This window comes from Watersipora subatra, chromosome 3, assembly GCF_963576615.1.
Source record: "Watersipora subatra chromosome 3, tzWatSuba1.1, whole genome shotgun sequence".
Lineage (NCBI taxonomy): Eukaryota > Metazoa > Bryozoa > Gymnolaemata > Cheilostomatida > Watersiporidae > Watersipora > Watersipora subatra.
In genome coordinates, this window is record NC_088710.1 from 19,093,168 (window position 1) to 19,120,158 (window position 26,991).

The 26,991-nt window shown below is 35.7% G+C and overlaps 2 protein-coding genes across 3 annotated transcripts in view; one reads left to right on the forward strand and one right to left on the reverse strand.

The window, feature by feature from the left end:
- On the reverse strand, window positions 1-15,157 carry LOC137390409 (angiopoietin-1 receptor-like). The gene is made up of 16 exons (XM_068076742.1): window positions 15,082-15,157; window positions 12,594-12,711; window positions 10,814-10,941; window positions 8,396-8,463; window positions 7,534-7,593; window positions 7,095-7,169; window positions 6,214-6,420; window positions 6,009-6,120; window positions 5,135-5,368; window positions 4,728-4,904; window positions 3,898-4,072; window positions 3,324-3,456; window positions 2,190-2,430; window positions 1,654-1,750; window positions 794-938; window positions 1-337 (listed from the first exon to the last, which is right to left on the reverse strand). Exons 1-16 carry the CDS (start codon window positions 15,155-15,157, stop codon window positions 23-25), a joined length of 2,361 nt encoding a protein of 786 aa, XP_067932843.1. The 3' UTR covers window positions 1-22.
- The window catches only part of LOC137391512 (probable serine hydrolase), a 22,828-nt gene continuing 7,769 nt past the window's right edge, over window positions 11,933-26,991 (forward strand). Inside the window, exons 1-5 of one of the 2 annotated variants that reach the window (XM_068078013.1) lie at window positions 11,933-12,011; window positions 17,645-17,810; window positions 18,731-18,874; window positions 24,232-24,344; window positions 26,471-26,654. In XM_068078013.1, the coding sequence (XP_067934114.1) occupies window positions 17,651-17,810; window positions 18,731-18,874; window positions 24,232-24,344; window positions 26,471-26,654 (601 nt within the window). In that variant the 5' untranslated portion in view covers window positions 11,933-12,011; window positions 17,645-17,650. Of the gene's footprint in view, window positions 12,012-12,117; window positions 12,164-17,644; window positions 17,811-18,730; window positions 18,875-24,231; window positions 24,345-26,470; window positions 26,655-26,991 lie in introns of those variants that run through there. The other variant, XM_068078014.1, reaches the window with a different exon arrangement.

Here is a 26,991-nt window from a genome sequence, read left to right on the forward strand (position 1 = left end):
TTTGTCATTCGGGAAAGACAAATCAATCTTCTACACTACTTGTCTTTTGTCGACGGCTTCCTTGTCTTGAGTGGTACGACTTTTTGCGGACTAAGCTCTGCCCATCCTGCTGCAGCAGGGACACCTCCTCCGGGCTTTCTACACCGACACAATCAAAAACTTCATCATCACCAGGCTGGTTGTCGGCAGAGAGGAAGTTGTTAGCTTCGCTTATGGCATTTAGTCTGGGGTTAGAAGGCAGGAATGCCCGTGCAGTTGCGAGTAGAGGAGGCTGACGCAATATGGCTGGGCTGGACCAGGCAGGAGATTCCATCGCTGAGAGACTTGAATGTTGTTGCTGTGCAAGAAAATAGGTTCTGTGCTTTCAAACTCAAAAAAATCACGGAGCAGTCAGATTCTCAACTTGTAAAAGAGATGCGCATGAAACTCTTGAGATATGTAGAATTTCATCAGTTTTACAACAATTGAAGCAAGTTTGAATCAGGGAAGTGTGTTGACAATGGATAAGCATTGATGGCACATTATTGATAGCTTAGAGAGAAGACAACTCCAAGTCATTGGACAGAAAATAACTCCAAGTTACTTAGCATTTATAAGCATCAATGCCTGCTCCTCGCATTTGCTCTCTTGATAAGGGATAATGCATAAGAAATATTTTCCTAAAAATCTTATTAGCAACTACACAAGCTCAGTTTGTGGGAATTGTTTCAGTTGAACTTGTTTGCTAAAAAGCATTGCCTACTATCCAACATTTGTTCACCTTGACATAGAGACATCAAGTCTTATAGCTTACCGAATATCGAAAGCCTTCACGAAGACAGATGAGTCGGTAGTGTAATGTCTCCTCCGACAACATGGCCTGAAGTTCATCAGCTATTTGGGAGAAAGAGGGTCTCTGCTCAGGGTACACAGTCCAACAAGAAAGCATCAACTCATACCTGCAAAGAAATTCCATTCAACAACTTGTTGCTTTACAACAGGATAGGTTTTCATACAGCGATTGCATAGCGACACATCCATAATTGGCTCTGCAATGGCATTACAGAAACAGCCGTGTCAGACTCATTCTTTCATGACTCGGTGTCGCTGGCTGGAAGCGAAACACTCATGCGCTGTACTATCTCCGTGTTATAGACACAGCCTCAGCGACTAATGGTGTTGCACTTCTGCGTCTTTTTCTATTGCTTCATCTGTAAAAGTTTTTGTTGTTGATACTCTCTAATGTATCTGTTTTTATATCTGTTTAACATCGCTCTATGGAAACCATCGCTCTATGGAAACCATCGCTCTATGGAAACCATTGCTCTATGGAAACATGACTTGCTTGCCAACCCCACGAAGTGCTTTGACACCAATCCAAACAGGTTTTCAAACACTATTCTATCGCTGTATAAAAACTCAGTAAATTTAACATATAGTTTACCACAACAAAAGTCACAATGAATATAGTTGCAGCTTATCCGAGTTAAAGGCTGTTTATGGAAGAGGTAGCAGCAAGCAGCCTTTTGAGGGCGCAAAATGCTCAAAAATATTGCATGAAACGAGAGACAAGAGATACACGAGTTGGTCACTAACAACTGATGGCGCAAAAGAACAAAGCTTGATGAAGACACTAACGCCACTAACAGAAGAATACAAATTTATACAACTTACAGCTGACTGGAGCAGGAGGGTGGTGAAGGTGGTCTATAAGCACTGCACAGCCACATGTACAATTCCTGGTCGTTAAATCTTTCCAAAGGAACCGCACCTGCAAGAGCAGAAACAAGCCTAAAGGTACACAGCTTACATCAAATGCATTTAGTATAACATATACAATATTTTTAATACGAACATATTAAAAAGATGAATATAAGCAATTTTATAACAGCTAGACTGAAATCAGTAAAATTTGGTAACTAGAGCAGTGACCCAACTAACTTAAATTTTATTAACCTTTATGTCTAAACAGCGAAGCCAGAAGTTGTAAGCAGCCATCAATCACCAGCTAGTACACAACTCTATTAACCTACTGGTAGGTCAAGCGTTTGATTAAACAACAGAACTAACGTATCGAAGTTAGCAGATGCCTCTCAATAAATCTGAGTTACTTCAAAAGCACAAAACGAATACATTTAGTTACAAATCAAAAGCCTTAGCATATCTTTCAAGCTGGTAGGGCACACTACTGTAAATCACAAATGACTCACCAAACATTAGAATCTGCCAGACTAGCATGCCAAAAGACCATACATCAGAGCGGGCAGTGAACCCTTCTCCCTTCAACACTTCAACTGCCATGAAGAACTGAGGCTTGCACACCAGGTCCTGACAGAGAACACCTCTCGCAATATCAGGGTCAATAACCTTGAATCTTTTACTGGATGGGTCTATGATGACGTGGTCGGCGGTGAGACACTTATGAAGGTAACCAAGTTGAGAGAGGCTATCCTGTAAAACAGAATACAGGATGTGAGGTTAAAAATTCAAAGAGCAAAATTGCAGCACACACAGAGAATTCGTAATATATCATAGCTGATAAAAAACCATCTACATGGCTCGTTAAAAAGCATCATTCTTAAATGAAATTATTAGATAAAACTAAAATATTATGTGACGTTTTGTGGCAATGAATTATTAACCAAACAAAGAGAGGTTTGAAGTTTACCTAAAACTTGTCATGTGAATATTTAGAAATGACTAAAACAGCATAACTCTATGAATCCTAGGAGTAGTAACAAATGGTTAAGTATTGAGGCATAACTCTATGAATCATAGGAGTAGTAACAAATGGTTAAGTATTTAGCTCTACATATGATTCTTTATCTTCTTCAGCCAAAGATATGTAATAATAGCAGAAACAGACTAGTGTATATATAATACAGCATATAGAATGTAAAATATATAATATGAAATACAGTTATAATTTATTTGATATATAGTACATGTATAATATACATGTATATGATATACAACATATAATATATATGACAATAATATACATATAATACATATATAATATATAACAGATATGATATATATATAAGTATATATATAATCTGGAAACGGTATATATAATGTATATAAACTAGACAGTGTTTAGTATGACTAAAATTAGTCATACCAAATATTGTCTTGTTTGAATATACACGACTCAACTGAGAGCGTTTTGAGGTCTCTTTTCTAACCGGACTAACTTGAAGTGATATATATAAATAATTTGTACCGTATATATACACGAATATATTTAGTATATATTGTATAAATATATGTATGTGTGAACATAAACTTATATAGTGCCACACAGCATTCGGAGACAAAAAATCAAGCACACAAGAACTCACCATCGTCAGAGCCAGTTTCAGCACCATATTTAACATATCTTCGCTTGTCAATTCGGTTTTGAGCCTAGCTGTGCCAAATGAGATGTGGGCATGTAGGGCCCCCTCGATAATCTCTCCTTCTTTATAGCACGTTCTATAACAAATAACCTTTTTATCAAACGCAACAACTTGTGTACAACATCGCACAATTATTTTGAAAATAATATTGCTAACTGCTTTAACAATTTTCTACCTAATATCAGTTCACTTGCCACAGAAAAAGGTACTTTGTACACTATTTGTCAAACCATTTATTTGATTTTGGTAACTAACTGTTGCCCTTTTTTCTTTTAATTGTTTTATTATTTTCGAATGGTATAATTTAAAAAACATCTTCATTTGAAAAAAAATTATTGCCAATAAAGTTATTGAAACTACATGTAATTGCAAGGCTATGACTTAGACTAAGTTACAAGACAAAATGAAAGGTTTATGGAAAGTGAGCTATGCAGTCAAGGTTCTTAAGCTATGCCTTGTACTTAAAGCCAGAGTGACAGAACTGTCATGAATTGCAATCATTACATCGTCCAAGTACCTGAGATAGTGAGTAAGGGTGGTATGTTGAAGCATCCTTTCAATTGCCAGCACAATGAAGTCAGGTTCCTTAACTACAGCGGCTATAGACAGAAAGTGAGAGTGTTGACCAAGATGACTAAACTTTGCCAATTCTATAAGCATTTCCTGTGACGCAGCGACAGGCATTGTATTAGCTACAAAAGAAAGAGAACCAAATATACTAAAATATAAGATAATTTAAATTCAAATTCTGTAACAGTAAACCTGCTCTAGGAATGTTTTAAAAATTGAATTAGTCGTCTGGTTATTATAAACACAAAACAGCTGGCTCTCTGGCTATGACTAACCTAGTTGAATATGGAAATCCATTCATATCAACGGCAACCAGTTTTGACCGGTCTTGACTAGTTTTGGCTAGTTAGCAATCAGCCAACAAGTTTTTTTATTTAACTCACTAGTTTGTCATATCAAATATTCGTAACATTTTTAGTATCAAGAAATTGAAAAACAGCTGTTGTAAATAGCAAAAATTATTTACATGGCCTAATAAATGACCACAGGCTCACTACTAGTTAGTCTCTGCAGTGATTGGCTGTCCTTATTGATTTTGTTGCTCCAACCAATCAGTGTTTCATATTTGCCAACTCATGGCACCAATAGTTGTATTATGAAGTTTAAAAACTCAAGTTATGAAAACTTTGGAAAAATTTTGTAAAATGTGAATCTCTATACACAAATAATCGTGAACAATCAACTATAGGTCGTCAAACCTTTAATGGTCTAGCAGTTACTGCATTGTAGCAAAGCAACAGGTTTACAGGTTTAGATGAGACGGAAACAAATACTTACTAATAAGACATTTAGTATAAACCGGCTGTGAGCGGAAGTAGCCTTTGGTCACTGTGTAGCCAGAGTTCTCAGTAGCAATATTCTCTCCAAAGACGATGCTCTTACGGTCAACAGTAAAATCTGACGCAGAGTTTATCGACTGGGTCACAGAACGTGACTTCTGACTTGTGCTTCCACCTAACAAGTAATGAGTTGCTATGATAGCATGCTGATGCATCGCCTCCAGCAACAGCTAGCGTTTTCACTCCATGCAAAGAGGCTGGTGATAATCGTTTCAAATAAAATCCTGTTACAGCCAAAACTCCACAAAATCTGTGTACAGGAGTCAGTAACGACTACAGCAATTAATGCTTAAGACTCATGGCAGACACTGGAAGTGAGTGTGGACAAGGGGTAAATAGACTTACGAGATGTAGAGGCATGCACTGATCTCCTGCGTTTCCAAATGAGGAAATAGATGACGAGACCGGGACCAACAATAGACAGGAGTCCGAGAAGACTATAGATCAAGTTGGTTGCTGCAGACGGTAAGGAAGAGGTATCGGTGCTACCAGGATGAGTAGCTGCGTCCGATTTAGGAGTATGTACCAAAGTGATATTACTCTTTGCTGTCTCATTACTGCTGCTTGCCGCTGCGAAATCTAAAAGTAGAGTGAATAAAACTACCTGTACTTGAGCAAGAGTTAGGGTGGACACAACCCCAAACCTCATAATAGCTAAAAACTTTCATAAACGTTTCCAAGTTAGGTTTTGGGCATATTTATCCTAAAACGGTAGAATGTGTTTTGAGGATGGTTGACATTAATCACTAAAAACATTAGCAATTTTAAAATAAAATTGAAACCTAAAAGTTTCTTTTTGCTGCATTTGACTTGTAGACAATGAGGATACAAATTGATGATCCAACCGATAAATCAGCTACTAACTAAAAGCTATATATAGCGTAAGAAACAGAAAGCAGAGCTTACCAACAATAGAGGTAACCAGAAGATCAAGTCTGAGACTTATGCTACAGCTTGTAAACTACTAAGTCATATCATTGGTCAGGCAAGTACCCACCACATAAACCGGAATCAGAACAAGCACCGATTAGAATTACATATCTACACCCGCCAAATTGACCCATTTGAGAGATTTTGTCTAAAGATTTAAAATTTGAGCTTTGTATATTTAGTGCATTTAGTTATTTTAATTAGAAAAATAAATTACTTTACTTTTAAGCAAAAGATTTAATAATCAAGCTGCACAACTAAGCTTGACAAGACAAACAGTCCTACTTACCGATGTCTATTTCATCAAGAGAGAGCACCTTTGTTTGGGTTACAGCAAGGAGCTGATAGCGAAAAGCTTCATCTATGTAATGTTTCTTTATAGTACATGAATCGTCAACAGTCTGCGAAAAAAATCAAGGAACATAGGCTATGAAATATAAACTAAAACACAGAAATAGAAGTGCTTGAACAGCAGTGTAGGATAAAAAGCTTACCTGGGCTAACACAAGCCACTCAGCTCTATCTGGATTAAAGGCACGAAGAACATAAACAACACGAAAGCCAGGGCTGGCAGCGTGGGTCCATTGGAAGAATACCATGTCAGCGACAGCTTGTACCGTTATACGCATAGGCAATTCACCGGGAAGTCCAGGAGACTTTGCTGAGCTCCAATAATTACAGGCCTGTCGGCATCCAGGTAACTACAAAAATATAACACAAAAATGTGAGCAGACGACACAGATTAAACTGGTTAGAGGAAATTATAGCTGGCTACATAAATAAACAATTTCATTACTGAAACAGTAAGTTTATGTTTTTTGTAAATACATGAGAGCCTCATTACTAGTGAGTCATAGTACCCTGACATTTAAACCAGTGCTCATAGCACCCGTTGAGACTAGACTTGCGTTAAAATGTAGTCGTGGCTAAATTTGACATCAACTCAGTGATGGAAAGAGTTGTCTGCTCCCATCCTAATGTTGAGTACATAGAAGAAAGAGGAAATAATTCTTAATGCTTTAGTTTGTGATATAATCAATGCCTATTTTCCAAAGGTCTAGCTAAATTTACTGAAAGCATATTTCTAGAATTTTAGGAATATTTCTCAAAATGCCGCTAATAGTAAACTAAAAGCACGATTATGGGAGTGCAAGGGATTGCATCTGCTAACCAGACTTCTTTCTAAGAGAGCTGTATATAGTAGCCTTTAATAAGCACAGCCGCTGGTTACTCAAGCAAAAACACTTTAAAAAGGGGAAAAATTTTGGTAACATAAGCTATTGAACACAAACAACAAAAGATAATGACAATATGTACAAATGAACAATATTTTCTGACTAGAAGATCCTAAAAGAAAGAAAAATCAAACACTTACACATATAATGTAGTCGTTGCACATGTCCACCCATAGGAAATAGTTCTCAAACAAATATTCACATGTTTGCCAACACTGAAACAAGACCAAACCATATGCTCATATACGGACACAAGATAAATAAACCTACAAGTATGTATGTGACTGGTCAATTATTACTGCTCCATTTGCATGTCACAGTGTCTGGTAACAAGTTAAACCAGAAACTGGACTGACTACAGAAAAAACTCAAAGGTTCTGGCAAAACATGTGAGACTTCACCAGCAAGTTTCAACAGTTTATCATAATGTTGGTTTTATGAATGCCAGTCTTCAGTAAAATCTATAACTTGAAGAGATTTTCCAAATAAATTCCACCACAGACATGTACAAACAAACCCTGTAAAGTCAAGCCAGAATAAAACGGAAACACCAAAAGTGAGCAAATGAAACATTCTTACCATGTTGCAGTCAGGGTTGTTTGAGCAGCTAGAATCTGTGATTGTTACCAAGGGCAGGAGCTAAAAAGATATCAGTATAATCTTAACAGCAATGCAACTGTTAGAGTAGAAAACTTCAAACAAGAAAACAGATTTAGATAACATTAGAAACAAGTTATGTTCATCCAACTGCATGCTGTGGAGTTGAAATGCAAACCATTAACTTTGCAATAAAAGTCCTCTAATCATCATATGCTAACCATGAGAACTTTGTACTTACATCAACTTAAAAATAACCTCAGCATAGGAATGAATATTTTCAACATTTGAGAAAATATGTAACCTTGCACCCACAGCAATTTCCAACATTAAAGATTGAAGCTTCTCTAAGCGTTACAGCTCAGTAAGTGAAAGAAGAGAGGTTGGTCACAATAAAAAATGTAAAAAGTATTCAAGAAACTGAAATTCATAAGGCAAGTTATTTTAAACATCTCCTAAGCGTCTAGGATTAAGTTACGCTGAAAATCTTTAGACTGGGCTCCACACTTTGATTAGCCTGGGCCTTCGCACTTTGATTAGCCAAGCTATTGTGCACATTGAGCCTTCATCAACGTTGTTTAACAGGCGGTTTTCTTTGTAATTGTTTCATTTAATAGAAATACAAAGTGCAATCCATTGCAGCATATAAAGACTTGTCAAAGGTTTTAGCAGTAGAACAAATTAAATAAATTACAATATATGTTTATGAGCACTTATGTTGCAACACACATCTGTTTTAACAAAGGGAGCAAACATAAAAAATAGCTTTATACATAAAAGTTTGACGGTTTTTTATGGTTCACGGAAATAAGAAAGTTTTAAAGCTTGTTACATCGTCACTTACTTTGTCAATGCAGCTGGCTCGACAGCGAGCAACATCGATAGGTCCCTTTATGTAGCTCTGACCCTTGACTGTATAAAGAATTAAGGTAACGAACAACAACTTGCAGGCAATCATGCTGAGGCAAACGCTGGCCAGAAACTGAGCTGAGTTTGGTCTGAGCCAGAGGTCTTATACGAGTCACACTCTTAGGCGAAAACAACAATTGAGTTAATTTTAATCCTCTCACCGAGAAGTTATACTGGTGTGATGGAATCAAGACTAGCGTCTTCTGAGAGATTTGTGAGTGTGAGAAACAAAAGCAAATCTCATCAAAGACAAGTTTGTCTGGGGGTAACATCTTTTACAACAATAGAGAGCAAATTTAAGTTCCTGAGATGAGGAGTTGTGGCTGGTTAGAAAAGTGTCTCAAACATAAATCATGAGAGGTTTATGACCAACTTACCTGAAGTGCATCAAGTTAAATTGTTAATCATTCTAAGCATAGCTTGAAATATTGTCGGAAATATTTTTAAATGAAATTCATCATTTTTACAATTGAAAAAAGTGATGATTTTAAATTTTCCGTGTATTCATTACCATGTATACTGCTTTTCCTGATTTCCTGTTAAGCTGATGCATTTATCGATTTGAAAAAATCCGGCCAAGTCAAACCGGCAGTTGGCTTAAAATTTATTAGTGACAATCGTAACATATGACTCCCTCATTGGTACCATAGCATAACCTGAGCTTTCTTTGTAATAACAGCTGTTGTAAACAATGATACAATATTATTAACATCATTTCCAAGTAACACAACTCCAGGCCACCAACAATCAATGAAAAACCAAACAGAGAGAGATTTGAAGTTCACGCCAAACTTGGCATGTAAATATTTAAAAATGACTAAAACAGCATCACTCTATGAATCATAGGAGTAGTAGCAAACGAATGGCTGCTAGCATTTCATTTGTTGTGCGCTAAACAAATTTTGTTTACAATTAATAGTTAGCATATCAATGATATATCAATATCGGTAGAAATTTAATTTGAATAGATGACATAGGAAGAGTGACAAGGTTAGGGGGGTTATGAGCACCTGGGGTGTTGAGTGACACCACTCAACACCCCAGGTGCTCATAACTAGTTGGCTAACATTTGCAGCCCCTACTTGCAACCAGGGACTACAGACCTGCATCATTTAGTTGATATACACAACAGACTATAGCAGCTAATTTGATCATTTTTTGATTTTAATATACGCAAAGTTTTTGAGTACGTGTGTTGACTGCGTGAGTTTATTTTTCCTTGTTGATGGCAAGTATTAATTGACTAGATAACATACTGTTGTTGTATTGGTCTGCACACGGTCTTTTATTTGTGCACAGCTCGGTTTACTTTTGCACTCACAACTAATCACAGGTATTTCTGAGTCATTGACCAAAACACATAGTACGGACAGTGTAATAAAAAGAGTGGACGACAAGTACGACACCGAGTTTCCACCATTGTCATCGCAGAACAAAACCCTTAAAAGGGAAATGATAGCCCTAAAAAGGGCTGAGGTGGTTGGTGAGACTACTGGCACTCAAAAATCGATTTTGACTGGTGAGTCCAGTAGCCCGAGAGGGTCACTGTCGTCCCCGATAGGATCTACCGATGGGCGAATGGTCTTGGACCCCACTTCATGCTTGTAAAAGCGAATGTGCTGTCAATCAGTGTGTACCCGTATTTGTAGATGTCAGAATGCGTAAGAGAGTTGATGACGTCTTTTCTAAGCCTATAATCCGGCAGCTTCAAATTGCTAACTCAACGGATCTATATTACGTTCATCGCAATTCAGACAAAGTTGAATAGTCATTTATAAGGTGCACGCTTAACACTTGTCCAATGTAGAGTGTATGTATGTGTGATACTAGCAATTTTTTTATGTTAACCATTTATTACCATATTGTTCCAAGATTTGCATGTTACTATACAAACACTAAAAAAATTATTAATACTCGTATTGCGTGATTAGTTAGTGACAAATGTTATCGTTTTTGTATTCGAAATATGTTATTGTGGAATCGGTTGACCTGATTACTGTGTAGCCAATCAATTGTGGATTTTTCTTGGGATTGCTATATAACCTGCCGGTTTGATCATTGTTGGTGTGTTACTGCTTGGTACTGAGAGATATAACACCAATAAAGATACTGCGTTCTTTATAAATAAGCTCTGCCTGAGTTTCAAAAGCAAATAGTGTATAACATTCTTGTCACTGTTTCTGACTTTAGCATTGTGATATTAGCCAGCGTATCATAGCTGCATTCACTATAAGTGCTATTGACCGAACATCAAGAATTATTGCGCTTGGCTTGCTAGGGTGTAATAGTTGAGAAAAGACACCATCGAGTCAGTTTATCGGCTCACCCACGAGTCTGTTTATCGGTGGCTCACCCGCGAGTCTGTTTATCGGTTCACTCTCGAGTCTGTTTATCGGCTCATTTTCGAGTCTATTTATCGGCTCACCCACGAGTCTGTTTATCGGCTCACCCACGAGTCTGTTTATCGGCTCACCCACGAGTCTGTTTATCGGCTCACCATCGAGTTTGTTTATCGGCTCACTCTCGAGTCTGTTTATCGGCTCACTCTCGAGTCTGTTCATCGGCTCACTCTCGAGTCTGTTTATCGGCTCACTCTCGAGTCTGTTTATCGGCTCACTCTCGAGTCTGTTTATCGGCTCACCATCGAGTCTGTTTATCGGCTCACCCACAAGTCTGTTTATTGACTCATCGAGTTTGCGTGAACTCGCTCTTGAGTTGGGAGTTGTCTATCCTTGTCGAGTAGAATTTACTTCAACATGAATACAGCCATATTTATATAAGCAAACTTGGTAAGATCAGCCAACTTGTAATAGATCCCACATAGTAGTGTTTGCAAGTGCCGTAAGTCGCTATACTAGCAAGACGCAAGCGCAAAAATTCTCTATAAGTAAACCTTATATTGAACTGCGAAGTGTCTAACAAAATGTTTCGGTATGTACCAACGCTCAACTGCTAATAATAATGTAAAATACCAGCAAATGATTCCAGTTTAGCGACGCTCAGCTATGTACTATTTTAGAATTAAACTTGGCATAATTGTTGTATTATGGGATTTGTTAGGCTCAGGCTATATTGGTGTCTGAGCTCAAGGCAGTACAGGTGGTCTTGGTAATTACGGTGAGTGCATAAAGCAGGATAAAGCTAGTGGGTAAAGCTAGTAGATAAGCTAGTGTAAGGCAGTATAGGGGAGGAGATAAGGCAGTGTAACGAAAGACGGAGGCTTCTTCATCTTCACATCAGTACATGTGAGTACATCGATTTATACAACAATAATATTATTAAAATCTAAACTGGGATCGCCAGAATAGTTTCTTATTCCTGGCTCCGCAAAGTCAACAAAGTGGTCTCTCGAAATACTATAGATGTAGGTCTATATTGTACAAATACTGTAGGTAGCAGCCAAGCGTCACAACCCCTTCCCGTTGTAGTCCAAAGGTGAATAAGAAAACAGGTTATAGTACCTGACCGAATTGGAAATCTTGGCCGAACATTATAATCGTCGTTATTATTTTATTAACAAATTTAGTACCTGTCACGTTCAGTGATCGCAGGTAAAAAAATCAACAATTATATTATGCAAACCATGTTTTCAACGTCGTATGTTGCCTATGCAATGGTTGTTGTGCAAAAGTTTAGAAAGAGAGAGCTTGCCAAGTTGTACAATTGAATCTATTGAACAAAATGTTATGCCTGCTTTAACACGGTATACAAGTTCTTTAGTTCTGCTGTATTTCTGAAACTACGGTTTTTATGTTTTATTTTTCCATATAAAGGCCTGTCTACATCTATTTACATTTGAATCGAGTTTTGAAGTATCATCACTACATTTTGTGTTTGCATATGTGCTTGCTATGTTTGATATATCAGCATTTACATTATACTTGTGTGTTTTTCATATTCAAGCCTCCAATGCAAATACGTTTAGGATAGCTTACATTTTATGTTTTGCTAGCTTAAATGGGTACCTAATAGGAAATGCAAATAGGTCATAAATATCACCAAATCATGTGAATTAGACTAATTAAAACTTATCTTAGCACAAGTGGATAACCTTCGCTTCTACATCTTCCTTATGAGCCAAATTCAAACTAAGTGTTGATATTCTATAGATTAAAACCTACTAAGTAGGGTACCGACTATGATGGCTAGCGGGTAGTGAGACATGTGCAAACTCATATGTTAGCCAATCCACAGACTCTGGAGGAGTGGGAAGGTGGAGGGAAGCCGATGCACGAATTTCAGGGAAAACAACTGAAGCATAGATTTAAGAGAGAAAACCAATATACCACGTGCAAGCCCTGTCACCATTTATGGACAACCCAATAGTTTTCAGTGTTTGGCCAATAGCACTAATAATTACTAGTGTATTGTTATTATTAGTGGTACAATGGTACCTTGAGATATGAGTTGTTGAAGATACAAATTTTTGGAACTCATGGCTAAACTCGAGCTGATTTTTTTAAACAAAAGCTTAATTTGTGCAGAGGTTAGGGGAAAAACAGAGCTTTTTGGTCCAGAGTTTTTCCGTTAGGTTGTATAGACGTATATATTTCAGTTGACTTGCATTTGCGAACAAAAAATTTTTACGGGACCGTGATCAATGGCATATTTAATGAAATTTTGCTTGCGTCACCCCAGCCCTTAAAAAGTCTATAGATAACAATATGATTTTTAACAATGATAATAATATATTGACTATGTAACAACACTTGCCTATTGCACTTTTGTAATATTCAAAAGAACTGGCAAATGCAAACATCCTTGTCTGTGTATTTATCTGTCTTGGTAGTAAGAGTACTGTATGCATTTTTATTATAGTAACAAATCATTTCATTTATTGTAGATTTTTAGATAAAAGGGTGTTTTCAAGTTAAAATAGACTGTTCTTTATAGTACAAGTAGTAGTTCTGGGAAATATTATGCATAATATGGAAATATGGAAATACATAATTTTCTACTAGCCAGCCTTTTGGGATCATCTGTCTTACTACCCGGAGCTCTGCATCAATTTCTGATGACTTATCATACAGTGCACTGTCAGTTGTCACTACAATGCAGGTTCACTTAAGTGAATCAGAATCAAGATCCTCTATTTCACCTGGCCAACAAAACAGGTTCTTGACAGGTGCCCGCTAAGATCATGTGCTAGCCTGGTTCACATAGTACGTGTATATGATAGTTGTAACTAAGTAAGCATAAACTATAGTTGCAAGCCTAGAAACCGTGAAGCTTAGGTCTTTTTTCACGAGACCTCACTATCATGGTGTATGACTATAACCCCTTATGAGTTTCAGTGAGTGACTTTTATGGATATTCGTTAAGCTCATTTTCCTGGAGTAGAACAACTCCCGGGCTATATGCATTAGCACCAACGGACTACGCTACTGGCTTATCAGGGTCAGAGAATTGAGGTAGTATATTTTAAGTGGCCTCTTGAGTCCTCACTTCAGATGCGTCAGAGTTGGGTTTTTAAAACCAAATATGATACCTGTCCTAACCTACCAAATAAATCTGGTAATCTGGTTATTGACTTATTTAAATAACTCACAAATCCAAGAAACCGTTGTGTATCTTGTTGATTTTGTGGCATTATCATATCTCACAAAATATGTATTTAACCACGGTCTGATTTGACGCCTGCCTGACAAAGCTCATGACCTAAAAATATGACTTCAGACCGCTTTACTATGCACTTGCCTATCATCGGAATCAGCCCTGCGTGATCCAAATAGAGAGCATGTTCCTTAATAATTCATTGTGTCAAACTTTTTTTTACTAGAGATCAAAATATAATTGATGTACTCATTGACACGGTGTGTGCGACCGAAGAGTCTGGTCATGAATTGGTGGAATATCCCTGGCATTTATAACTCCGGTCGATAGTATGACCTGTAATAGCAAAAGGTGTTGTAACAGCAGGTGTTGGTTGTTTGCTGACATGAATTCAACTGCTGACATAAAACTGATGACATGAAGAATACACAGAAATGTGCATCTGACCATAGCCATATCAGGTCATACACATAGGCAGTAATACAGCAACACAATATAATGGTATTCATATCACGACATGACCTGAAATATTTTGATGAAACACCTGTAGGATCTCTCGCATGCCATGCTAAGTCAGTTAAACTTGTATGCTTCTAGGCAAGTTAAAAATCATCTTCAGTTCACTCCCTCTCTATACCAGTTTATTTTCATTATAAAGGAACAACATGACAGGATCAGTTTTTGCGTTATTTTATTACCACAGAATGTGGTTAAAGGGGAACTAAAGTAACTTTACCAAGCATTGAGATACAGTATCATTTCAACTACTACAGTAATTGAAACCCTCGGAAGTGAAAATCCACGGATACATACTAATAAACTCTGATATAATAAAGTCACTTCTTCATTAATCATAAGCATTCCCTTCTTTTTGGTTCATTAAGCACTTTTAAGAGTTAAAGGCGTTTGGATGACATTATGCGTGTCACAAGCATTTTTACACTTTACAAAACGTAACGGAAAACAGCGAACCATGATGATTGCTATCACAACAATGCTGTTGAAGGGATTTCAATGGTCTAGTGTATGAGAGCGATTTATGTTTTTTAGATTTTTTTAATGTTTTACCTCGCGAATTACTGATGCCGAGAAGCTGAACCGTGAAGTAGTGAGTGACTTGTATACCATTCGCTATGTCAGCCATTTTCTAGAGTTTTGAACAACACTACTAAGACCATTAATCATATATTTTAAATAGCAACCAAGAATACTTAATTATAACAGGGGATACCCTCGTGTTCAAAACAATCCAACAATGAAAAAAATGAGTGAAATCTATAAATTTAGGCTAGAACTACTAAAGCTAAAGTAAAGCTGTTGTTTACATAATATGAGTAATATTAATAAATATTTATTAATATTATGTTATACATAATATTAATAAATCCGATGTAACAATTTACAGGCAGTCTTGGTTATTACTTGAAGCTGTTAATATTTCGTAATTTTGACTAATTATAATTTTCATTAAGTAAATACTGGAAAAAGTGATATGCTTGCAAAAGAGTTGAATTGCATTGTCTAAGAGGAAGTTCTGAAGGTGGGTTCTGTATTGGAAAATGTAAAGTGAGAACATTATAAAGGCTTCCACTCAAGGTAGAACGACTCAAAATTTTTATTTAGCTAAAGTTCATTGCATAATTATTTTACCATGTGTCACAAAAGCTGTATGTTAATGTCAATAAATAGTTGAATCGCTCGAACTTTGTGAAAATGTTAGGTGTAACCATAAATTAGCTTGAATGCTGAACATTAAATTAACATGCGGCAAAAACTCTACTTAGAATAGACTATGCAAATGAGATTTCCATGTTACGAAATGTCATAGAACTGTTGCTCCTATTACCGAAAGCTTTTAAACGGATGGGCAGTTTGTTTGGAAGTTGCGCGTTTGAGCTGTTCCGCCACCAGCTGATGCCCAGCAACTTCTTGTCATCCCATTACAACGCGTGCTAATTGCGTACCCTAAGACACGTATGTATTCGCCTATCTAACTTCGCATTTTCGCGGAGTCATCATCTCGCGAAAATTTCATGAGCGAAACTAAACTATCATAACGAACGAACGAGCGAAAACGCAGAATTAAATAGCTTTGTTCATTCATACTGCAGAATGGAATTTTATAACGACATTTATTTTAACGTTTTTAACGACCACTATAGCGTCGTTAAAATATAAACCGACAAAATAATTTGACTGTCAAAATTTGTTACGTTATTATTTTGCAATTAATTATGATTATTTTCCCATTAAGAATGATTTATAATGATAGGAATTTGATGTCAATGCACGTGCATTAGTAGCCTTATCGTTTGTTGGGGACATCAATCAAAGCAGTGAGCACCGCTTGTTGAAAGAAAATAAGACACACTGACGCTCACAGCACTACACAAGCAGCATGGCTCTGGAAAGGTTTGGATTCACCACTGACACTTCTTCAATAACTTGTAATGGTTCAGAAGATGAGGCAATAGAGAAAGAGTTAGCTCTGATAAATAACACTAATAAAAAAGGAAGAGACGAAGTTATAATAACTACACACTGTGCTAGTATCTGTAGCTGTAGTATTGCTAGCAGCTGTATCATGTATGTATTTGTATACAACTTGTAATTACTGTAATAAAGATGTTCAGCAATTATTAGCAGCAGTTGAGTGTATGGGAAAACATTAAAATTAATACCTATACACAACGCCGTTGATCGTTAAAATTAAAATACGTTAATATAAAAACAAGCTAAATTGTAACAAAAACGTTAAAATTTTCAGTGTAATTAAATTCCATTCTACAGTAATCCAAGAAATAAATGGCAGCAAGCGATCACATTGCATCATCGATCTCGGCCATACAATTCTACCTGAGGTTTACAATTACAAACTAGTCCCAAAATGAAAAAAATTTCTTACCGGCGAACCAAACCTGAGTAATATACATGTAATTGTTTGTTCCACTGCATTTATTTTCACATCATTATATTTTCGCACTCATCAGAGTTGCGAAATTAAGTTGCAGCGAAATGTTACTCTGTATGCTATTCACGAAACTAAATACTAGCGAAATATAAGTGTCTTAGGGTATATGCGCAACGCGTTTCACTCAGTTTCAGTTGCTAGCAAAATTCAGTGAATGCCAAATTCTAGTCAGCCAACTCCAAGGAAAAACAAGCATGCTATTCATAGCTTTTATTCATTATATCTCTGTTATTTTGTCGCTTTGTGTACATTTTCTTTTCATTATTCACCATTTTAATTCTAAATATTTCTTACAGGTTTTAACTATTTTTCATAATTTATACAAATATTACGTCTAAGTTTTGTAGGGGCTTGGAAATTACGCTAAAATGCATATGTGGGGGCTTATGTTAATTCAATGTTGAAATACATCACTACTTACGAAGTTTTTTGCTTACAAAACTTGAATTAATTTCATATTAGAGTTTTTACAGTAGGCCCATTTACACACAATTAGAATGCAACACATAAGAACATATGTTGTGGGGCGTATTTCTGGATAATATGTCTTTCATACGCATAGTCATTTAGTTGTCTACACTTCCATTTATATGGGCAAGTTACCTAAATCCTTTTCTATATTCTTCCATCTCTGTTAAGTTTTGCCGGTCATTATTATAGCCTTCTATGATGGCTAAAGAGCTAATGGTGAGGGTAGGATACGGCCACATAGCGTGTAAAATATGGGGAGACAGCACCAAGGCTACTCATAAGTTTATAGCCGTTCATGGTTGGCTGGACAATGCTGGCTCCTTTGATCCCCTGATGCCTTATTTCCTGAACAAAGGTGAGAGGAGCTCGCAATCAGAAACTTTATACCTTTTAAAATGGTTCAAAGATGAACTGACACAAAATTTTAGTAGATTTTATCAAAAGGTATTAATATTTTTCTACCATTTGCGATTGTTTTTGATGTTTGAGGTGATCTGACTTTTAGCAAGTTTATAGATTAAAATCGATAAAACTTGATCCTGGTTAAAATGCTCAGAAGAAAAAAACGAGCTGAAATGGCGTCTCTAGTTATGCGGCTGCCTGTCTTGTTATTGATATCAGCTACTGTGCTCAAGTTGCAGCCTTTGATCTCTCTATTCTGTCTCTTTACTTAAAGGTTAACTTGCAACAAAATTCACATTAGGCTACAGTTATTTGGTATCAAAGTGCAATTATAGACATCATAATCATACTTTTGTTTGAATCTGAACATTTTAATCATGTTAAAGTTTTGTCGATTCTAATCTTGAAATATTCTGGCAGTCAAATTACCTCAAACATCGACAAAATCACAAATGATAAAAAAATATTGAAACTTTTTGATAAAATGTTCTAAAGTTTTGTGTAAGCTCATCTTAAAGAGATTTTCACCAGAGATGCGGGAAAGGTTTTTTTCGTCAGCTTTTGTTCCAACACAGATGATAGGTTTAGCTTGCTACATGTACTTCTGTGCCATTGAGTAATTAACTTCGTTATTTGAACAATATTTGAGTAATCAACTTGTGTAGGTCGATTTTGTCTGGTAAAACCAAGTTTCATACATTTGTACATATTTTATTTCATTGTGGTAAAATTTTTTATTTCTAGTAAGTCATTGAAAAGCTAGCAAATAGCTTGCAAATGTGTTGTGTGTTTACCAAGTCACCATAGCCTTAGGTCCATTAGTGCTGCCCTTAATTTTATGCATATTGACCATTTTTACCTGTGCTGTTGTAGAAAGATGCGTAGTGTGTATCGACTTACCAGGTCATGGATTGTCGAGTCACTTACCTTCTGGTATTCCGTATTCAAAAGCAATTGATGTGCAAGCCATGAGGTCTGTCATTAGACATCTTGACTGGCAGCAGTACCATTTACTAGGTAGGCCAAGTCATTGATAAGTGAATTACCATTGCTGACGTTTGCTGACATGTTTATTCAGCGCAGTGAATATTTTCTGGTCAGCTATTCTATAGGTTTGTGACACCTTGTTTGTTTCATGACATACAATTCTCACTACTAAGTTGGTATATACAACTTTCCTCTGCATTTGCAACCTTTTCTGGGTGACCTGCATGCAGTATGAGTTGGGTTGCTTACTAAAATCCTCGGTGGTTATTGATTACCCAAGGATACGAGTCATTATTATATTTCATTTACATGTAGTTTCACCACTTGAAGCTGCCAGCCCATTTTTACTTGTGTCACTTATAAAAACGAACTCACGAGGGATGAACGTACATGTATTTTGTAAATAGATGTACAGTGATACCTTGACATACCAGTGTTCCAAAATACAAGAACTTTGTGATACGGGGAAAATTCTGAGCAAACTTTTGCTTTGAGATACGAGACAAATTTGAGATACGAGCAAGCAATACAGCTCTTGAGTCAGCCGCTAGGTGGCTGAGTGCACGAGATGCTTTTTTCATTGGATCAGTTTGAAAAAGGTTTAGACAAGGTCAGCGAAAAGCAAGGAACGCAAACTAAGTTAGAATTAAGTTTAGTGTAACGTAACATAATTCTGTAGCAAGATTAAAAATTATTTCAAGTGTGCGCATAACTTTAAAGTTTATCTATGTTGCGTAATATTACCAAAGTGAAAGTGTTGCCATCACGTCTCTCACACACCGCCCTGAGCTGCTCCCGTCTGTATTGAAGATGAGAACTCCATACGGAATTGCACATAATAATGGTACATTTTATTGCAGATCATAACTAGTAGATAGGTAGTCACTACTTGGTGAGTGTAGGGGATAACTTGGAACAATTAAAAACATGTTTTTCCAATGTAACGAAATGTCTTCAGGTTTTTTTCAGAGGGTGGGGATGGATCAATTTGTATTAGTTATTTTATATAAGCAAAAACTTTGACATACTAGAGAATTGGTATATGAGCTCTGTCCCAAAACGAAGTATGGCTGTACAACATTGTAGTCAAGTGGAATTTGAGACGAGCCAGCTTGGTTCATTACTTATATCATTAGGTTTAAACTAACAGCTCTACCTAAATGCATGTATATATATCCCTTGTACTCCTATACTGATGCAAAAGTATATACCTCTTGTACTCCTATACTGAAACAAAAGTATATACCTCTTGTATTCCTATACTGAAACAAAAGTATATACCTCTTGTACTCCTATTCTGAAACACAAGTATATACCTCTTGTACTCCTATACTGAAACACAAGTATATACCTCATGTACTCCTATACTGAAACACAAGTATATACCTCTTGTACTCCTATGCTGAAACACAAGTGTATACCTCTTGTACTCCTATACTGATACACAAATATATACCTTTTGTACTCCTATACTGAAACACATGTATATACCTCTTGTACTCCGAAACTGAAACACAAGTATATACCTCATGTACTCCTTTACTGGTACACAAGTATATAACTCTTGTACTCCTATACTGAAACACAAGTATATACCTCATGTACTCCTATGCTGAAACACAAGTATATACCTCTTGTACTGCTATACTGAAACACAAGTATATACCTCATGTACTCCTATACTGATACACAAGTATATAACTCTTGTACTCCTATACTAATACACAAGTATATACCTCTTGTACTCCTATGCTGAAACACAAGTATATACCTCTTGTATTCTTATACTGATACAAAAGTATAAACCTCTTGTACGCCTATACTGAAACACAAGTATATACCTCTTTTACTCCTATACTGATACACAAGTATATACCTCATGTACTCCTATACTGATACAAAAGTATATAACTCTTGTACTCCTATACTGAAACACAAGTATATACCTCATGTACTCCTATGCTGAAACACAAGTATATACCTCTTGTACTGCTATACTGAAACACAAGTATATACCTCATGTACTCCTATACTGATACACAAGTATATAACTCTTGTACTCCTATACTAATACACAAGTATATACCTCTTGTACTCCTATGCTGAAACACAAGTATATACCTCATGTACTCCTATACTGATACACAAGTATATAACTATTGTACTCCTATAATGATACACAAGTATATAACTCTTGTACTCCTATACTGAAACACAAGTATATACCTCATGTACTCCTATACTGAAACACAAGTATGTACCTCTTGTACTCCTATACTGAAACACAAGTATATACCTCTTGTACTCCTATACTGATACACAAATATATACCTCTTGTACTCCTATACTGAAACACAAGTGTATACCTCTTGTACTCCTATACTGATACACATGTATGTACCTCTTGTACTCCTATACTGATACACATGTATATACCTCTTGTACTCCTATACTGATACAAAAGTATATAACTCTTGTGCTCCTATACTGAAACACAAATATATACCTCATGTACTCCTATACTGATACACAAGTATATAACTATTGTACTCCTATAATGATACGCAAGTATATAACTCTTGTACTCCTATACTGAAACACAAGTATATACCTCTTGTACTCCTATACTGATACACAAATATATACCTCTTGTACTCCTATACTGATACACAAGTATATAACTATTGTACTCCTATAATGATACACAAGTATATAACTCTTGTACTCCTATACTGAAACACAAGTATATACCTCATGTACTCCTATACTGAAACACAAGTATATACCTCATGTACTCCTTTACTGGTACACAAGTATATACCTCTTGTACTCCTATGCTGAAACACAAGTATATACTTCTTGTACTCCTATACTGATACACAAGTATATACCTCATGTACTCCTATACTGATACAAAAGTATATAACTCTTGTACTCCTATACTGAAACACAAGTATATACCTCATGTACTCCTATACTGATACAAAAGTATATAGCTCTTGTACTCCTATACTGAAACACAAATATATACCTCATGTACTCCAATACTGATACACAAGTATATAACTATTGTACTCCTATAATGATACACAAGTATATAACTCTTGTACTCTTATACTGAAACACAAATATATACCTCATGTACTCCTATACTGATACACAAGTATATAACTATTGTACTCCTATAATGATACACAAGTATATAACTCTTGTACTCCTATACTGAAACACAAGTATATACCTCATGTACTCCTATACTGAAACACAAGTATGTACCTCTTGTACTCCTATACTGAAACACAAGTATATACCTCTTGTACTCCTATACTGATACACAAATATATACCTCTTGTACTCCTATACTGAAACACAAGTGTATACCTCTTGTACTCCTATACTGATACACATGTATGTACCTCTTGTACTCCTATACTGATACACATGTATATACCTCTTGTACTCCTATACTGATACAAAAGTATATAACTCTTGTGCTCCTATACTGAAACACAAATATATACCTCATGTACTCCTATACTGATACACAAGTATATAACTATTGTACTCCTATAATGATACACAAGTATATAACTCTTGTACTCCTATACTGAAACACAAGTATATACCTCTTGTACTCCTATACTGATACACAAATATATACCTCTTGTACTCCTATACTGATACACAAGTATATAACTATTGTACTCCTATAATGATACACAAGTATATAACTCTTGTACTCCTATACTGAAACACAAGTATATACCTCATGTACTCCTATACTGAAACACAAGTATATACCTCATGTACTCCTTTACTGGTACACAAGTATATACCTCTTGTACTCCTATGCTGAAACACAAGTATATACTTCTTGTACTCCTATACTGATACACAAATATATACCTCTTGTACTCCTATACTGATACACAAGTATATAACTATTGTACTCCTATACTGATACAAAAGTATATAACTCTTGTGCTCCTATACTGAAACACAAATATATACCTCATGTACTCCTATACTGATACACAAGTATATAACTATTGTACTCCTATAATGATACACAAGTATATAACTCTTGTACTCCTATACTGAAACACAAGTATATACCTCATGTACTCCTTTACTGGTACACAAGTATATACCTCTTGTACTCCTATGCTGAAACACAAGTATATACTTCTTGTACTCCTATACTGATACACAAATATATACCTCTTGTACTCCTATACTGATACACAAGTATATAACTATTGTACTCCTATAATGATACACAAGTATATAACTCTTGTACTCCTATACTGAAACACAAGTATATACCTCATGTACTCCTATACTGAAACACAAGTATGTACCTCTTGTACTCCTATACTGAAACACAAGTATATACCTCTTGTACTCCTATACTGATACACAAGTATATACCTCTTGTACTCCTATACTGATACACAAATATATACCTCTTGTACTCCTATACTGAAACACAAATATATACATCTTGTACTCCTATACTGATACACAAATATATACCTCTTGTACTCCTATACTGATACAAAAGTATATAACTCTTGTACTCCTATACTGAAACACAAGTATATACCTCTTGTACTCCTATACTGATGCACAAATATATACCTCTTGTACTCCTATACTGATACACAAGTATATACCTCTTGTACTCCTATACTGATACACATGTATATACCTCTTGTACTCCTATACTGAAACACAAGTATATACCTCTTGTACTCCTATACTGAAACACAAGTATATACCTCATGTACTCCTATGCTGAAACACATGTATATATCATTTGGTTCACACACTCAGTTTCGAGTAATTTTAGCACAGCTCCTAATTTCTTTAGCTGACAGACCTCATAATACTCTAATATCATTATAGTCAGTGCATATTCAGGCTAATTATATGATTAATTAAGTTAGTTTTTATTTATATGTTCTCAATCATATTTTTGCTCTATTGATTGAGCCCATCAATTTATGTCAACAATTGAATTCCTAGAATAGTTCTAATGCCAACGTGTCACTTTCAGTCTCCTCTGTAATATGAAGTGGTATCAAGTAATGTAAGTCATATAGCGATCTATGCATTGCTTTTTATTAGTTTGTTAGCATGGCAGTAAATTCAGGAGGCCACTTAGTTGATTTCAAACTAACTTAATGTATATTCATCAAGTAAATCAGTAAATATGAGATAGATTTATTGAACAAAGATCAATTGCTGAATAATTCTGCAGTTTTCGATTGACCGTGATTAGTTTTTATTACGCCGGGGAATCTTTACAAACAGTTACCTACTTTCTAATGAGATTACGTGTATTTAGCCAATTGTTTCCATGTTGGAATCTCTTTCTCACTCAGGGCACAGTATGGGGGCAGTGAAGTCTCAAATTTATGCCTTGAGTTGGCCTCGAGAGATTATATCTGTGTTGAACCTTGATGCAGTGATGATGCCTCATGAGCATGCAGCTCCTGTAAGTATTATAGAGAAGATATGTACACACACCATATATATTTCTAGCAAACATGATTAATAGTATATACCATACCGGTGTACTTATACCATATATGCTTGTATCTGCAGCAATAGACTCCAGTGTGCATACCATACTGTTACAGTGTATACTTGCCCCATGCCATGTATATATGTAGCAAACAGAATCAAGTGTGTTTATCATATCTGTGTACCTATATCAAGTATGTCTTTAGTAGCAAATAGACTCAAGTGTACATATCATACCTGTATACCTTTATCATGTATATATGTAGTAAATAGACTCAAGTGTACATATCATACCAGTATACCTATATCATGTATATATGTAGTAAATAGACTCAAGTGTACATATCATACCAGTATACCTATATCATGTATATATGTAGTAAATAGACTCAAGTGTACATATCATACCAGTATTATACCTATATCATGTATATATGTAGTAAATAGACTCAAGTGTACATATCATACCAGTATACCTATATCATGTATATATGTAGTAAATAGACTCAAGTGTACATATCATACCAGTATACCTATATTATGTATATGTGTAGCCAACAGACTCATTATACATTTTCATCATATATCCGTTGTATGAGACGTCTGCTAAATTAGTTGTTTTAAAAAAGATGGTGCAATCTTCCCTAGATTCATCACTTAGCTTGTCGTAATCTCCGATAGCACCCAGATCCCTCTCAGGCGTGTTAGTAATATTTTTGGAAAACCGTAAGGAAGGGAAAATACTGTTACCAGCGAGCCAGAAAAACATTGTATTCAACATTGTAACCTGAACACACCATATCCTAGGGCCACTGTAGCGCAGGATTCAACTGTACTGTAATGCCTATTTTATTAAGAAACAAAGATGTATGTAATCAACCGTTTTTTTACAACTAAAAGGGAAATGTTTTTTTCAAGTAAAATAAAAGGTCTATGCGTACATGTAGAAAAGTTCTGGGTGTGAATTTTATATTGGTTTCATAAGACGATCCCCAATTTTTAAGGGTAAATTTTTACATCTCATATGCTCAAATATACAGTAAATGCTTGATATATAATATACATGGCTTATGCAGTATGCACATCATTTATAATATGTAAATAATACATGGTATACATCATATACAGTATACATACCATGCATATTTAAATAGAGTATACAGTAAAGATAATGTGTATTTAATCGCTTAATTTAGTACACAAACTGTATACACCTCTTATACACCTGTATCACCTCTCACCACGTATAGACTGCAAAGCGTATATACCAGGGATGGCCAATTAATTTTGTCCTTGGTCGACTACAGCTAAATCTTACAAATTAAAGATCCACAACAAGCTGAAGATGTGCATTTTTCTTTTTTACCAAACAAAAGCGTGCAATTATTTGTGTACATCTTAAGAAGGTGTCAAATACAATTTAAAACAAATTCAATTATATACATATTTTGACTGAAAATCACCAAATAAATGTGCTGTAATAAATATGTCTGATATCAGTGAGAAAAATTTTGAGTGGGCTTTGACTTCACAATACTATCAATACACGGTTTCCTGCTACTTATAGCGACTCTTACAAGTTCATGAAGATGAGTATTTGTAAGTCGTGTTCTATGGTTGTTTTTCACAAATTTCATTGCTGAAAATAATGATCCACATAGTTATTTAGAGGCAAAGCAAGCAAGTGGTCCTCCAGTTAGCCTAGTAGTTATTGGGTACTTTTCCAAGTTTACACGACCAAATAAATGACCCCCAAAATTTAAACAATACTTTTTAAACCAAATTTTAAAATAAATACCTCAAACAAATTTTTGGCAGCCAACTTGAAAGATCTACAAAAGAGGCTAGAAAGGTCCGGATATAGATCCGCCATTTGACCATAGCTGATATATACTGTGTGTATATACTGTGTGTATCCATCATCCTAAATTCAACCTTAATTTAACTTACAGCTCTCTATTTCTTCATCTGAAGCATGTGAGGAATATCACGCCTTGTGACTTGCACAGCTGTGATATACTTTGTAACAGAATGTACTAATAAATGCGGCCAATAAGAGACAAGCCAGCAGCACATGAAATATATGCTATCTTTCAGAGACAGAATGCTTTTGAAGCATTTGGAAGTCAACTTGATCGGTTTCTGAAGTTTAGAGACAATTATTCTGGTACTGAAAGGGAACATACATGGGAGGAGCTAGCATCTCGCTGGTTAAATGCTGTACCTGATCTAGGCCTAGACAATTTCACAATACTAATGGAGCGAGGCTCAACCAAGTTAGGTAAAACATAGGTAGGCGTTCTGTGGAACTAGGGCTAGGCTCCTTTATTGTGTTTATGAAATGAACTATTCAACATTCTTGGTCATCTGCCCTGCGATCGAACCATTGAAGATAACTCGTGCCGAGACTGGATCCATATTTTAAAACTATCATGCATTGAAAAAAATATTCTTCTGACAAAACACCAAGTTTTGCTCATTTTTCTTACAGCTCTAAATGAACTTTACATTAGTTAATTACACATTAAAACAAACATGTAGTATAAAAGTAACATTAAATAAACTAAACCAATAGAGTCATAATAATCAATAGTGGGTTTATGATTAGTTGTACAAAC

Coding starts and splice junctions, on each gene's coding strand:
- LOC137390409 (XM_068076742.1), bottom strand. CDS start 15,157: ATGGCTGACATAGCGAATGGTATACAAGTCACTCACTACTTCACGGTT. Junction 10,942..12,593: donor CCCGCTAGCCATCATAGTCG/GTACCCTACTTA, acceptor GCCGATAAACAG/ACTCGTGGGTGAGCCGATAA. Junction 6,121..6,213: donor AGTGGCTTGTGTTAGCCCAG/GTAAGCTTTTTA, acceptor TTTTTTTCGCAG/ACTGTTGACGATTCATGTAC.